This window comes from Amphiura filiformis, chromosome 2 (genome assembly GCF_039555335.1).
Source record: "Amphiura filiformis chromosome 2, Afil_fr2py, whole genome shotgun sequence".
NCBI lineage: Eukaryota > Metazoa > Echinodermata > Ophiuroidea > Amphilepidida > Amphiuridae > Amphiura > Amphiura filiformis.
Window position 1 is genome coordinate 29,855,774 of NC_092629.1, and position 17,031 is coordinate 29,872,804.

The 17,031-nt window shown below is 37.8% G+C and overlaps 1 protein-coding gene across 1 annotated transcript in view; it reads left to right on the forward strand.

The window, feature by feature from the left end:
* The window catches only part of LOC140139720 (xaa-Pro aminopeptidase 1-like), a 12,797-nt gene extending 505 nt beyond the window's left edge, over nt 1-12,292 (forward strand). The window contains exons 2-16 of the mRNA XM_072161426.1: nt 1,160-1,330; nt 2,264-2,386; nt 2,668-2,838; nt 3,250-3,381; nt 5,316-5,398; nt 5,780-5,845; nt 6,862-6,932; nt 7,708-7,857; nt 8,510-8,570; nt 8,692-8,761; nt 9,189-9,293; nt 9,498-9,569; nt 10,090-10,166; nt 11,045-11,143; nt 11,594-12,292. Coding sequence (XP_072017527.1) covers nt 1,160-1,330; nt 2,264-2,386; nt 2,668-2,838; nt 3,250-3,381; nt 5,316-5,398; nt 5,780-5,845; nt 6,862-6,932; nt 7,708-7,857; nt 8,510-8,570; nt 8,692-8,761; nt 9,189-9,293; nt 9,498-9,569; nt 10,090-10,166; nt 11,045-11,143; nt 11,594-11,812 — 1,670 coding nt within the window. The 3' untranslated portion in view covers nt 11,813-12,292. The remainder of the gene's footprint in view (nt 1-1,159; nt 1,331-2,263; nt 2,387-2,667; nt 2,839-3,249; nt 3,382-5,315; nt 5,399-5,779; nt 5,846-6,861; nt 6,933-7,707; nt 7,858-8,509; nt 8,571-8,691; nt 8,762-9,188; nt 9,294-9,497; nt 9,570-10,089; nt 10,167-11,044; nt 11,144-11,593) is intronic.
* The last annotated feature ends 4,739 nt before the right edge of the window (nt 12,293-17,031 follow it).

A 17,031-nucleotide genomic window follows, 5' to 3' on the forward strand; every position in this document is an offset into this window, starting at 1 on the left:
CCTCATGCTAATTAAAGCTGCCCCATCAAGGAGTTCATCTATGGTTATACTGTATAAACCACAAATAGAGGCCCTGCATGAAATTATCGATTGGCTCCAAACAAAGGATTTGCGCCGGTGTCCTTCACCGTAGTTATGGCGGAGTGCAGTCCATTCAATCAAATGTTGTCATCAACCTATTTGATCGTAGTGCAGGGTTATGTGTGTGAGACGAACTGTCACGGTAGATTGCAATCATGCTTTTGTTGAATGCATTTGAGTAGTCCGCCATATTTACGGGATGATACGTCACATGCAAGGCCTCTATAGTAACTAAAGAGAGGTGAGTATCTAAGCCAATAGCGTGATTGAACCCCGGGGATTGAACCATGTTGTGACCTACACAGCAAACAACATAACAAGTTGTTTAAACCTAAACAAAGCTCACTACCATTCGCAAGATGCTGTGAACTACCAAATAAAATAGTTGCTAACCTTAATTGGTGATATCTCTAGATTAAATACAGACATCCACTGTCTGATAGTATATTTAGAACTGTGTAGATGAACTAAGTACTCCGTCCTTCGTAGGGGACGTTATGCTGTCGGTCCTAAGTACCGTACAGAGAGTTGTACCTGAATGTAGCTTAGTAAGGTTAACTCCTGGCTATCCAAATCTTTCCGGTGCTTCCTTATGCAGGAACATTACTCTGTCGGTATCGAAACAATGGAAGCCTTCCGTTTGAGGATTTTGGATAATTGTCGTCAAAAACATTAAAAGGATCTATGTGTAATTCTCGCGATTCATAATACGCTGAGCCGCCATCGGTTGCTTTTGCAAGTCCAAATTTTGACCTCCAGGGTCGACATCACCGTTCTAAGCCACCATTGGATTTTCACGCGAGTGTGATAATAATAATGTTGAAAACACCTCCATGAGGGATTCTGTCTGATCAATAGATAGAAAATGGATCTGCTGTAATTCTAAATTGCTGTTTTAGTGTGCATTCATGTACCGTATATTGACATTTGAACATACAATAATGTACGACATTTTCCCATGATGCACTTCGTATTTTGGCCTCTCCCCCAGCAACCGCTGGTGGCGCATTGTTTTGTGAATCAACCGAATTAATGTGTATTTTTAATCACAATCAAAACTAATTTATATCCGATAAAGGTGAATATGACAGCTACAATTCTACCTTTGAGGCGGCAGATGGCGGGAATCCTGTGTTGGTAAGCGTTGTTGGTAACTTGGTGGATATAGTATGGGGAGCTGATGCAGAAACACCTCAACCTGATTATCCTGATGAGCCTCTGCTTATATTGGATTGGGAAAAATATACAGGTATATGTACAATAGGTTTTTTTTTTCAGAAATACAAATTTGGCTAAGATAACAGACTGGAGAAGACCACTATTATTTCCCTTCCAATCCTTCCATTCAATCTGTCAATTTCAGGATGTGAAATATGAAAAAGGGAACCGCTAATCCAATTTCAACAAAGGTTGTTGTTGGTGTTGTATTTTTGATTACTTGTATTGACGTCAACCTGATTGAAGGTTATTCGATTTTTGAATAAGTGGAAATGTCGACTGATTCTCCTTTGTATTATACAAAACAAGCGGATTTCTCTTCAGGCTATGTCTTTTATTCTAAATTGTTTTCTGCTAGTGGGATGGCCGCGCTAGAGACCATTTTGTGAAAAAGGCCTGGGGCAGTAGGCCTACGTTACAAGAAGATTTGCCATGCAAATTACCTCTTAGTATCTACAAAAAGTGGTATGGCATGATATAGCGCGATTGGGGTGCCCGATAGGTACCGATGGCTATTTTTATGGTACCCTGAATATTAGAAAAGTGCTACTGTTTTTACTTGAAAGCGATATCACTATTCTTTGATCAGCTAGTAATCGGCGAGAATTGGTAAGTTTTTACCACTACGCCGAAAAGTAGACCGACGTTATAGTTGACATGTGTAGTCTATATTTTGCGTGTTAAAGAAAATAGACAAAGTATAGGACTTCACTTAATAACTAGTGATGCTCCTGGCGATATATCACAAGACAATTCTCAAAATAAAATGTATTTATATTAATACGCGATGTTATAAGGCCCGCCGATTACGAGCTGATCAAACTCTATGTAAAATGTTCATTACTATGTTTGATACAATTTATTATATCTTCACGATAAAAAGAGCAAATTATTGATACCTATCGGGGCAAGAATAGCGTTAGAGGAACAAATTAACGTGATGCCTGAAATGTTCCATTTTCAGGTGAAACCTGGCAGCAAAAGATATGGGAATATGATGGATCCAATGGACTGGATAGCATAAGGAGTAAACTAAACGAGGCTAGTGCTGACGCAATTGTTGTCTCCAAACTAGACGAAGTTGCATGTAAGTAAGATTATTAACAAAAACAATACAAACTTTGGTGATTTGCGCTGTATAGAATGTGATTTGTTTTAAACATGTTAAATGTTCGTCCCAAAGGAAGTCAGCAACAACCCTATATGTTGGTAGGGCAAGGTTAATATCCAGCCCAGGTCTATGACAATTTGGCATCTTCAACTAAATCAGGTCTGTAAACAAATTTGAAATTTGTATTCTTCTCAAAGTTCTATTGTTACAGTCTGTATGTTATTTTATTGAATGGTGTGTATATTGTTCGCTTACAGGGCTGTTCAATTTACGGGGTAAAGATGTACCCAGCAACCCCATGTTCTTCTCGTATGCCATCATCAAACTTGACGCCATTTACTTATACCTATACGACAAAGATGGACGATTGGTCAATGACGTGAAGACACATCTTGGAATAGGAACTGGCGCATGCGTGGATGAAAGTAGTAAGGTATTGTAATATGTATGGCGGTTTTAATACGCCATACCTATTACAATAAGTGTGCTGAGGCCTGTGGATCAATGTCTCAGGCGTTGTGCCTATTGTGCGTAGCGCACTATAAATCACTGCGTTTTTTTTTAAATAAATTGTTATAACTATTTTGATTTTCTCTTTTCTCCGTATTATTATTGTTTTATTTCATTTTCTCGTTTATTTTTTTTTTTTAATGTCTACTTTTAATTATTTTGCTGTTTGTTTACTTGATAATTAAGTACCAAATCAGTACTAAATCAATTCATTATAAACTTAATATCAATGCAACTTTCAATTGTTGGTGTTTTTTATATTATATTTATAATGTTTATTCGTCTATTTTTCATTTTTATGTAACATTTATACATCTAATTATTTACAGCTACGGAAGCTCCTGAGTGTGTCACAGTTCGAGATTACTCAAAATTTCTAGGAGATTTAGAAACACTCAGCGAAGACAGAATATGGATAAGTGATCAAATGAGCTACGCCATTTATGACCGCAGTACCTGCGGTATGCTTGCTTATTACTAAATCTTTCAACAGTCCACTCACTCCACCATGCACCCACACTCACTCACCCCCCCCCCATCCTCAACCCACCCCCACACCCCATACACCCCACACCCTCAATCACTCATTCAATCAGAAACCTCCCGGATCTTACTCACTTATTCATTGACCTGTTCACTCCTTCGGTGTCACCCCCACCCCCCCCTTTACTACTAATATTTCCGAGGATCTGAAAATGACGAAATTTGTACGTACAAGTCCAAAATGTCCTCGGTGTTGTCATGTCAAGTGCTCAAAATTTCGTAATACCGGACAAGTGATAAAACGGTTAACGCTGCGAGGACGTTGAAGATATAGAGGGGGTAGTAGGGTATAATACGGCCTTATTTTTCAGCCGCCGTTTGAGGTTTAGGGAGTGTTCATAATATTAAATACTTTGGTGGGGGTTGGAAAAATTGGGACCTCGGACGTCAAAAATTTTCTGATCCCCCCTAAAAAAAGGTGGATTTTTTTATACCCCCTTTTATGGTCTAAATTTTTTGATCCCCCCTTAAGGTCCTAAACCAAAAATATACATCATTATCAGTGGCATAGATTTGTTTTTGACATTGGGGTTGGAGAAAATTTCTTGAAGTCCAGTGAAATCAGCACCTTTTGCCGACAAAATAAGTTTATGGTAGAAATGCGCACTTTTTAGTTTAAAACGACCAAATATGGGGTTAATTTCGGTTAGAAACCCATATACAGGCATCAACATTGGGGAGGATTGTATGGACCATCCCCTATCAAAATATGGGGGGTATCCCCGGATCTACCTCTATGGTCATTAACTCATTAGCTAAAAATTACCGTTTGGAGTTATTAATCATTGGAGTCATAGTGTTACACCCAAATTGTAAAGTGTGCACATTTTGTTGATTTGTAGCTTGGGATTCCAAAATTGAATACTTAACATTCATGCGCGCGGAGCGCACAAAAATTTTGGAATGTACATGCCTTCTCGTACATTTTACCCCAGAATTTTACCCTTAAATTTTTTGATCCCCCTTTTTAGGACCCAAAATGTTTTTGATCCCCACCCCAATATTTTCCAACCCCCCCACCAAAGTATTTATGAACACTCCTTAAGTAGCGAGGACGCGAGTTTAGGTCTTCGTTCGGTCCTCGGTGTAGTGTTATGTTGAGTCCTTGAAAGTAATGCAAAGTAAACGCAGCCCAACTGACTCAAACATTTACTTTATCTTTCACGCATTCCCCCCCCCCCGTCCCATATTCATTCACTCAAAAGCTCTCAAACAGTCCTCATTCACTCACGTACACACAAGCAAGCACACTCCCATTCACAAACTCACGCCCGCTTCACCCATCACTCACCCAACTTTCCAAGCAATAAATCAACAGCGATTAAGGTTCGTTGCAGTCTCTTTTTGCTACGTTGAGAAGTCTTGTTGCATTTTCCATCTGCCGAATTTGATATGTGCTCAGGCGAACCTTTTAAATGTTATACCTATTACTAGGTAATCACTATAAAGACGTCTGACGTCATCTGACAATCAAACTCGAGCACGGTTTATTTACAAGTTTCGTAATGATGAGTTCCTGAACGCGGCGGTAAAACAAGGCGCCTTATGGTTAATTTTGCACCTTCAAATACACAAACCGTCTCATTTCCTGACGGCACCATGTAAACAATGCCTACACAAAAGTTGCCTTTTGGCCTTGCAAAAGTACGTAATGTTTCGCCATTTTCTGCGATTCCTTTTTTCCGATCGGCATCAGATGAATCAACCTTCCTTATACGCGCTATTATTAACCAATCAAGGGTCGTCAGTGACAGTGACGTCACGTCAGACGTAATCTAGTCTTTTTAAATTCTTAGTACAGTATTGTAAGAATAATGTTAAACATAATAAGATTATTTTTTCCTACAGACAGTGCGATATTTAATGGCATCACCGGTTCTCCTCATGAAAGCCGTGAAAAGTCCAAAAGAAATAGAAGGAATGAACAATGCTCATGTAAGAGATTTTTTATTATAATTTTTATTAATGTGGGTGTGTGTGTTGTGTCTGCCTTCATAAAATTATCTGGTTTCCAGTCGCTAGATTTTCCGAGTCAAAATTGACCCAAAATCGTGTCTAGATGATCAGGTCAAAGTTGACTCGGAAATCTAATTTCACTTGTCAAATCGACTAGATGTATGGTGTGCGGGTTACGAGGTGGTGTGGGATGTTTATGGAGGTGGTTGGTGGTGGGAGTATGTGGGTGCAGGTGGGTGTAGATGTTTGTGGGTAGGCCTACTGGGGTCTGCGTGTCTGGTATATATATGCCTATATATTGCATATCCTAGCTATAGTGAACATTCTATTGTCTTACCATAATTTATTTTTATGTTACAGTTCAAAGATTCCATCGTCCTCTGCGAATTGGGAGCTTGGTTACAAGAAACTATGGATGAACTAGAGGTATGGATAAGTTCAAGTTGACTCTATAGGAATTAGTGAAATAGTGCACATATGTAAAGGCACGTACAACGTAATGGACTATCCTTAAGTTTAGTATATTTCATTATGTTGCACGTGCCTTAAAGAATATGCACTATTTCACGTGTAGCATACTTATGTAGTGAAACTGTTAACATTGAAAAACATACGTGACTGTACAAGATCGTCAAGGTCAAATATTGATTTGTCACATTCTATTGTCATTGTCATTCATGCACTGCTTTTGGCTAAACAGTCTATACCTGTTGGCATTTCAGCGACAGATAGAAATCCTCAGAGTGCACTAAAGTTGTACAACTCAGTGATAAGGAAACTTTGTATGCGGCATATACAACGTAGTGTGGCTTGAATGACGCAATAGCAGTGCGAATCGTAAAATATTCATAAATTCTAAACGTACTGCATATAACTCAAATGGTCTTCCTGTTGTTGCGATTTAACACACCTCCTTGAATTGGCTCTTCAATCAGAGATATACTGTACAAAAGTGTATTTGCCTTCTATAATTGAAGATCGAATTGATTAGTTTGCGTATGACATCCTGTCAACCAGACCACAAATGCCGTACTGCACAGGTCAGCAACCAATCACGCCGCGCCTTTGCCCTGACGTCAGACGCGAACTAGTCTTTTTAATTCGGTCTTCAATTATAATTGCAACATTACTGCTCCAACAATTAAGCAATTGACCTTTTGGTAAATCCCATGCCTATGCGAGTAGACTGAGCCCGTTTAGCGAGCATCGTTACTGCGCATTTCAAAGCCATGGACTGCGTAATAACAATGTGCGCATCGGCGTGACGCAAAGTCTTGTGGGACTTACCGAAAAAGTCAATAGGGAAAATAGTTTACATTGACGATTCTTATCAGACTCTAGTACTAGCAAGAAAAAAAGTGCAAACAAAAATGATACTGAAGTCATATTTACAATTTAAAATCTGGGTAAATAACGGTGCGTGTTTTATGTATTTTTAATAGGACCCTGCGGTTGGAGACATCGAAGTTCTTAGTGAATTAATCGTGGCAGACAAAGCTATGAAGTTACGCGAGTAAGAGAACAGTTATTGTCTATGTACACGATGGGTATTGTCATTTTTGGAAAGCAATACTAATTATTCTAAAGACTTCACAAAAGTAATAATGCCGTTCCAATATACGCCTAGAGCCAACAACTATAAGTATAAGAGTTAATCAATAACTAATAATGAATCGTATTCACAATATTTTAACATAGAAAGAAAGGTGGTTTATGTACGCGCATTTCCATTCGCCCAATATCGTTCAATGTTAACAACATATCATATAAAGGCAACACAAGTCTTGGCGTTATTATTATCTAGATCATGTCAATATGGACCATTCTATAATTGACACCTTCCTGTCGTCGATGGGTGAACATCATATCACATCGATATCATCGTTATCACGTATTATAAAATATCGAAAGCGATGTCAAAATGGCCTGGGTACCACTCAATTGTAAAATCAAGAAAGCGATGTCAAGGAGAGCCTGATATCGATGTTCGCCCCATCAACGGCAGGAAATTGCCAATCATACACATGGTCTTTAATGCAGTATACCTTCATATTGTCACGGTTAGTAATCACATTTGCATATTTGGGTTCTCAATCTGCTATTCCAGTTGGAATTCATATACCCTTATGGGAGACTTTAATACTCCACCAGGGAGAATAAATTGTAAATTGGGTTACCTAAATGGGTGACTCATTTTGAAATCTACACTCTGTGTGGGAGATTAAGATCATGTCCTCCATAATGGATGTAAAAACTTTGACTTGAATATAACCCATTATTCTGTGCAGGGCAATGCCGGATAACGAAGGACTAAGTTTTGGAGCAATCTCCGCTTTTGGACCAAATGGTGCTGTCATTCATTATAAGTCTACAGAGGAATCCAACGTACCTATTACTAATCAGGGTACATTCCTATTTGACTCAGGGAGTCAATATCTGTAAGTCTACCAATGAACCCAACGTACCTATTAATAATCAGGGTACATTCCTATTTGACTCAGGAAATCAATATCTGTAAGTCTACCAATGAACCCAACGTACCTATTACTAATCAAGGTACATTTCTATTTGACTCAGGGAGTCAATACCTGTAAGTTGATGTTACGGAAGCAGCCGGTCAAAAGTCCGAAATTGGCTAATAAAGGGATTAGGGTATTTTATGATTAGTTTAGGGGCAAGGTTAGGATTAGTATCAGTGTTAGGACTTTTATTCGGCCCAGGTTATAATTTAGGGTTAGGGTTAGTGCTAGAGATACGGAGAGTTTATGGTCAGAATTAACAATGAAGATTGTTAAGTTAGGGTTAGGTTTGCTTTACGGGTAGGGTTAGGTTTAAGTTGGCGGTTAGGCTTAGGGCTTGGGTTATAATAGTTACGGATGAAGGATGTGTAAGAAATAGGGTTCACATATGGGCTCTTTTTGTTTTTATTTCGGATTAATGACTACCAAAACAACCAATTTGGCTTAAGTGTAAGTTTGGCATTGTGTCAACATTGCAAATAATGCCATAATATGCGCTTTGAAAAATAAAATTAACCAAGATTTCGTACATTGTGACTTTATTAGTACACACATTTGCATCTATTTTCAGTGATGGCACCGTGGACATCACACGTACGTTTCATTTCGGCGAGCCTTCAGCGTTTGTTAAGGTAAGTGTTTCTTGACTGCGATTATCACTTATATCATCTCATAAATCATCTTGGTTATTTCATTCGCTAGTAACAAAAGTTAAAAATGACTCAACCCTCTATTATCGTTTATTTCTTCCAGGAAGCGTACACACGTGTTCTCCTTGGTCATATTGATTTAGCGCTTGGAACATTCAGAACGGGAATTTATGGTATCTGTTATAGAATTGTATAAATTGAATAAAATAATATAATAGTACCAAACGAGAACAATTTGACGAATTCAGAGGAGAACTTGAAGAAGCGTTTAGGAAGTAATATGATAAAAATAATTTGAAGAGTTCGAAGAAGAGAAGAGAAAAAGGAAAGACGAATTTGAGGAAGACGAACATGGAGAACACAGAGAAAAGAACAAGGTTGAAAATATATGGAAGAGAAGAAGAGAGAAGAAGGACAAGAACAAGAAGACGACGGAGAAGAATAAGAGGGAAAAGAGGAGGAAGAAGGAAGACGAAAAAGAGGAGGAGAGGAGAACTAGAAGGCGGCGAAATGGAACGCTATATTAAAAAGAACCAATAGAAGAGCTGAGAAGGTGGAAATAACATATTTTGCACTATATCGATGACTTTTTTCTTGTATGTCGCGAAATCGATGTCTTGGCAAGAGAGCCTTTGTGGCGTAATGGCCTTGACTACAACCACGGAACTGGACACGGGATTGGTCATTTCTTGAATGTGCATGAACGTAGGTATAATATTGGAGAAGGAGAGGCTTCAGTTTGCGCAGGAGATATTTAACAAGCTTTTTGCGTTGTAGAGTTAAGCATTAATACACAATTTACGAAACAGCTTTTGATAGCTTCATTTTAAGATCTTCCTAGCGAAAGACAATCTATAATACTTCGTTAAAACGTAATACATCATATCCAATTATTGTCAAATTTTCTAGAACCTGCTAGAATAAGAATTGGTTATCGTTCACATGAAGAACCACTGGAGCTTGGAATGTTTCAATCAGACGGTAAGTGTTTTTGTCACCTTAGTCCATGGTTTATGTTTACAAGATGTCGGATCGCGACGACTGCGATTCCTGGGACGTGTCCTGAGGATGCGGGAGGTGAGCCATGCGGGAGATATGCTCTCTGCAGTCTGCACCACATTGCATGGTGGGGGAAGACCTGGGGAGGGGGCATCCTGCTTGTCTTGTGTGCAAAAGCTGTTGGGGGATTTCGACGGCTTTCTGCAGATCGTAGTACATCATGTACATGGAGAAACTTTGTATTCGCCTGCTTCGCAGCCGAATGAAATGAAATGAATGATGTCCGATATAATAATGGCGATATCAAATCAAGAGTGTCGTTATGCCGTAGGCTACTTGTAATACTTTATACCTGGTGAGTCCGTCCGCCCGACTCCCGGAAGTTCTTTTTTCGTTTCCTTTACACTCTTTTTATCATTCCATTTGAAAAATAAGAGTTTCCTTCAATGTCTTATTTCTTACCAATACGTGTCACATTTGAACACTTTCACCTAAATTTCAGAGCCTGGGTATTATGAAGATAACGTGTTTGGTATCCGAATTGAAGATATTATGTACACTGTAGAAGCAGAAACAGACGTAAGATTTATCCATTTTTTTTTTTTTTTCACTGACAGAATGATATTTAAAATCAAATCAATATATCAAGTAATATTAAAGATATCAAACATGTACGTTATCCTAGAGAAGGCTGAGAAATGGAAGGTTTTAGTTTTTAGGTTTTAGTGATACTCAGTTGGTCCTGTAATGTTAGCAAATTTGCTTGAACTGTTCCGTAAAATTGTATGCAAAAATAATTTATTTTAGTATTAAAGTATATTTGCAAAGCATTTTACGGAACAGTAAAGCTTTCCAAAGAATATGCAAATACTTCATATTCTGACGGTAATTTATATTACAAAATATTTTTGCTGATGAAACTTTTAAGTAAAATTAAGCACAACTTTTTTGCAGTGTGCATACAGAGTGTTCGAAAGAACTGCTCTAGAAAATTATATTTTGTTGAAAAGCGCTCTGAGACTTTTTTGGCGGGAGTGGCGCACAAGGCGTGTTCTGTAATGTAATGTGTAATGTAGTGTAAATTAATGTAATGTAATGTAATGTAATGTAATGTAATGTAATGTAATGTAATGTAATATAATGTAATGTGTAATGTAGTGTAATGTAATGTAATGTAATGTAATGTAATGTAATGTAATGTAATGTAATCTAATGTAATCTAATGTAATCTAATGTAATGGTATTCAGTCATGATTTATTCGGGCATTGTACTACCCAAAAATGAAAGTTTCCGACGGTTCGACGCTAATATAAACGCAAAAAACAGTAGCGATTTGAAATATATTCGAAATATCGAAATAGTTATTTGCAATCATTATGAAAACCTTTGTCCCTTGATGTTAGTTAACGTCAAATGTTTTCTTCTCTCTTTCTGTTAATGTTGCTTTCTTTATTAGCATAAATTTAATGACTACACCTACATGACGTGGAAGATGTGCTCTCTTGTTCCTTTGGAGCCAAAAATGATTAACTTCGAAATGTTTACACCGAAAGAGGTACATAATTTTAATGTTCACATTCTGTTACTTTTCATTTTTAACGGGACCGATCGGAAGATGATGAGAATTATAATAACGATGGAGGTGAATACCATAAAGATTCGCCTAATGGCGCTATGGACTCCCTTGACATAACTGGAATTTTAGACACGAACTAGAAGTACCTATCTGTAAAAATCCCACCATCAAATGGGGGCACGGACGATCAATTCATGTTGGGATTTCTAGAGGAGGGAGTTCTCTATTATTTTTGTACATGAAATTAACCCTTAGGCAAAGCAGCCCATGTGCGCCATTAGGCGAATCTTTACGGTATATAATGATGATGATAATGATGATATGACGGTGACTTTTTGATGATTATAATGATGACAACGATGACAAGACGAAGATAACCATAATCACAACTATTATTGTCATGAGAATTCTTCTTCTCTCTACGTTTAGATTGATTGGTACAACGCCTATAACCAACGAATCATTACCGAACTTGGACCTGCGTTGATGGACCTCGATGATGGCAATTTAGCCTACGATTGGATGATGTCGAAGACTGGAGGAGTCGAATATGAATACAAAGTTCGCTACTCAGCAGCATCGTCGCTTTATGTGTCTTTTATGTCTTTGATCAGCTTGTCTTTCATTGCTGTAATCTTTGGGATTTGATATGGGAAATATTAGGCGTTAGCCCATAACGGAAACAAAAGAATAAAAAGCCTATCCATGGTATATCGCGCGCATTCTTTTTGGGAGCATACCTATCGCCTAATGGTGTCTTGGTGTGCTCTTTAAGACATGTCTTGCCAATAAACATGTCTGGCTGAAGACACAAGGTAAGACATGTCCTGTGAAGCCAGTTTTGTCTCCAGACATGTCTCTGAAATGTTTCCATGCAAGACTTGTCTTGCAAAAAATGTCTACGTGCAAGACATATCGCAAATGTAAGATATGTTTACCGAAGCCAATTTTGAGACACGTCTTGAATTTGAATTTGTGTCTTCTGCCATGACACGTCTTTGCTGAAGACGTGTCTCAGATGTGTCTTGGGTTATGTCTACAGCCAAATATATATAATGTGTTATTGTTTAAGACATGTTTATTGGCAAAACATGTCTTAAAGAGCACGCAAAAAGACACCCGAGTGTAGGCCAGGCTACGTACCGGTACCGCATTTCGTTTTTCGGCATGCATGCTGGATTATAAGGAGGGGTGTAACCGTGTAACCGTTGTATGTAAAGGTTCGGGCACTGGACATTTTCAGAAAAATTTAATTACATATTTATAATACTCCAGCAGTACAAGCAGGTCCGTAACCAGGGGGGGGGGCGAAAAATATGGGTTTTATGCCCTTTTGTTAAAATTTTTGAAAAAAGTCCACTTTTTCAAAATCTGACCCAGTCCAGAAAGGTCCAAATTTTGAAAAAAAGGTCCACTTTTTCCAAATCAGCCCCCTAAATAAATACTGGTTACAGGCCTGTATACAGCTAGTGATGACTGATTTGACAAAGTAGTTCAACTGATTTGAGACTTTGTTTGATTAACATAGGCTAGCTTAAACCATTTTGTACTCCAACTTCCAAATTAAGCCGATAATATATGTGAGTGGACACTACGAACGAGCCGTAAACTCGGCAAATTGTATTCTGAGATACAGTGCAAAATGTGCCGCAAGTCGATTCATTTATAGGTGTCTCAATTAGGCGCGACATGTTTCTCATTTGATAGCGTTTAAACCAATCAATAATCCTATTGCTGAAGAGGATAATAATCTTCTACATATAAAATCATTACATAGCTCTAGTCTTTGTTTGCTTTGGCTAAATCCTGTTCAAGTGGTGCGTTACAATTGCATTGTATTTTGGCTGGGTATGTATAACCAACAATTAACAATGAGAAGACATTCCTGTACCTCGTTGACTCGGGGATGATTTGAAATGACCGCCAATTATGACTTTATTATCAGCAAAGTGGAAAAAGAGACACATAAGAACCGAAAAGGGTACCACTTTGTTGAAGGAGCAGAGTTTAAAAACAAACCATAACCCCGCTTCTGGATATACTATTTTAAAGCTTATGATATATATTTTCTAAACACGAAATAAAACAAAATTGACCTGGGCCGAGTTTACGGCTGATTCGTAGTTTCCAGTCACATATAAGAAATTTTAAAAAACTTTGTGCTCCTCCATTTGAGATGAGTCTGGTGTTTATTCCTATTATAATAAAAAGAGACCCGTGTATATAGCGGCCGACAAGTGCATAGTCAGTTGATGTGGATGTTATAAAATGCACTGATTATGAGACCGGTGCAAAAATTATGAGCCCCCCCGAAATTTCCAAACGGCCTGCCAAAAATCGCCCCCTCTCTCAGCCTGCCAATTTTGAGACCCAATTTGCAAACCTAAAATGGTAGCCTATAGTCCTTGATGTGTAATATGCGGTTGCGAGCATGAAAATTTGTATATCTAAGCGTTTTTCTGTTTTCATAAGCCTTTTTAGAGCGTTTTATTTAAGGCGCCGGCGCCCCATGAATTTGTGCCAAAAATCGCCTCCTCCCCTTCTCGGCTTGCCCAAAATTGCTTGTCCCCCCTTTTTAGCCCCCAAAATCTTGTCCCCATTTTACCCCCGGCTCACAATTATTGCACAGTCACTGCAGGGCCTACCGTCCGTCGGAAACGTTAATACCATTTCACTCTCAAAAGAGTGAAATTTCACCCCGGCCCATTGGATTGGATTGATCCCCAGCAAACACATAATGAAGGTATACTTAAAATACTCTGCTCTTGTTTCCACTATTATTATAGGTAATGCTTCATTTTACTAGTGGATTAAACTTTATTACAAAAGCAGTTTCAACCTGGTTACAAATTTAACAAAAAGATCTGAAATACACTTATCATTAGCTATCATTTATCAGTGTAACTCTTACAGGCCTTATGTCTATATAACAGACCTACCCAAGAAACACAAAACACTTTTCGACATTATTCGCAAAAGGTTGTCAGAAAACGATTAGGCCTAAATGTCGGGTTATATAAAGGGTATAAAACGTTTTTTTAACATTCAAAAACATTTTTGATAACCTACTGCAAACATTGTAACATAATGTTATTTAAGTGTTGACAAAATATTTGGCAAAAAATGTTTGCTAAAAATAGTTTACAATAACATTTTGAAAACATTTCTAAAATATTGTTGTAGTGTATTTTCATGCAAAACGTTTTCAGATGTTTTCATTACCTTTGTATAACCCGACATGTAGGCCTATATGTTATTAACACGTTATTACCTTAACAAACACCTAAAATATAACTTCTTTAAAACGTTTTAAAAACATTTTTGTGTTTGCTGGGTAAATTGTCCATAAGTTCATGACATTATAGAATATAATTGTTTCAAACCAGGTCTCATGCACAAGTTATTTCATGGATTTCATGTCTTTGAGCTTCATGTGTGTCTGAACACTTTCTTGACCCTCCTATTGCCACGTCAAAAAAAATTTTGACTCCCCTTTTTTTTTTGGAAGGTGAAAACTTTTTGACCCTGAATTTTCCAGCCCCTCCCCCACCATCAAGGTATTTATGAATTATGAACGTTCCCTGAAAAACGGTCAAAATAATGCAAATGTTGATAATTCCAATTCGTGTAAATTTTAATGAATGAATAAATAAATAAAATTACAAAATCAGCAAGATAATGTTGGTTGTCTGGTACCCACTGGCAATGAATCCCACTTGGTCTCATTTCTTGTTACTGTACGATGGTTAACACGAGACGCTCACTTGTCGTAGCAGCGTAACGTACAGAAGCTGCAATACGAGCTTATTTAAATCCCACCTGTGCATAAACAATTTACTTCCGGGTTAACTGGTAGCAAAACAAATACGTGGGAGCTCCTAAATCGATCAAGTGCTGTACATTTTACCACGTTTTTCTGAGTTATACAGATCAATTACAATTCCTCGATCTTCTCATCATGTTTTCACCAACTAAATCTAGCATTAAAGAAGCCAACGAACATTTACAAGCGTTATATAAACGTGTTTCTGAGCTGGAAAGTACCGTGAAAGAACAAGCCGAATCGTTGATCAAACGAGATGAAGAAGCACAGCGGAACACTACGGAGCTGAGCCGCAATAAAGATCGTGAGATAGCCGAACTAAGAAAATCACTGGAAGCTTCCGAATCACATGTGCAAGGTTTATTAAGCAGCTGTAGAGAGAAAGACACTATAATATCACATTTGCAGTATAAATGTAAGCTTTTAGAAGATGCAACGCAGTCTTTACCAGCTTTAGATCAATTAATGCGAGTATTGTCAGAAGCTCAAAGATTCAGCAGTACTGGTGGCACAAGTGGGACTCAAATGGGTAATTGTACATCGGTATCATCACCACCGGGGACCGCCACAATAGATGGCATGCATCATCATCTCAATAATAACTCAAGGAACTTTTCAATATCGGAGGATGGTGATGACGAAGACGATGATGAAATTAGGTTCCGACAAGATTCAACTCATTCCACAGTATGATCGACACTAAATAATAGAACTGATTCATTTGGGAGACGACACTGGCTGAGGCCGCCAGACTGAAAGAAATCTTGTCTTGATCTCAATCATGAAACAATCTTTTCAGGAGGATTATTGCGAAAAGCACCGATCATGTGCGACCATCAAAAAATATATACGGTAACCAATCAGTTTCTGGCGATTTGAACAGATTCTTTGAGCACGCAGTGGACACTCAATGCTACATCAAGAGCAAAATGGTTTATTCTCCAAGCAAATCTTTCTGAACCTATTTCCAATCATGACTCAAGTCTTGATCAGCTGCTGAAAAGTGTTTGTTGTGCAGAATTCCTGATCCTTCCCAGAATCCATAGAAGTTCATTACATACTGTATTTTAAAAGCCAACATTTCAGAAGGTTTCCTGTGTATATGCAGTGGGTTTCTGCATGGTGCTATCACTCAGTATAATTATCCAAAATGTGACCGAAGAATTTAATGTTACCAATTCTTGGATTCAAAAGTTCGAACTATGTGCAATTCACCATAATTATGATATTGAACTTTAATTTAAAGACATTTTAAAAACCAGTTCAAAAATGATCTTGCTTTCACAATGTCCAACAGCCCGGGATAACATTTGGCTATGTTCAGCATACAATTTTAGCGGAAATTCTTAAAACAAAATACCTCACTGATATTAACAAGCACATAAATGTACATTATACATGTATCGGGTACCGTACCTACATGTATACATTGTGAAATTAAACTAAAACCATTGGCCAGTGTTATTATCAACAGGTCTAACATACATTGTAGAACTACAATTGTTAGGGTGTCCAAGGCCAAAAAAAAAAATTGTTTGTTTGTCCACGTCCGACTGACCGTGTACCCTGGTCCCGACCGTCTCTTTTTTCTTTCTTTTTTTAAAATTTGTGTTGAATGTGCTAGAAAAACAGTGGTTAGTATAAATTTAAAGAAAGAAAATGTAAAGAAAATGAACAGTATAACATGCAGAACCACCTCAAGAGTTAAACCAGTAAAGTGCTGTGTGTTTGACTTATTTACCAGTCTTCAAATTGTCAGTTTCAAGTGCAATATCTGTAAAAAAAAAATTTAAAAAAAAAAAATCCGACCTACCGACCCAACTGTTTCATAAATCTCTATGGACAAACAAACCTTTTTTTTTTTTGCCTAATAAAGAGACTTTGCAATTGAATACATGAATACAAAACCCACCCAAGTCCATACTTGGTCAAATTGAGTTAAGCATGGGAAATTGTTGCTTATACATGGCCTACAATGTATCATGTGTATAAAAGTTGAACCCAAATCCACCCTCGATCTGTGTTTATTGAGCATGTGAAATCC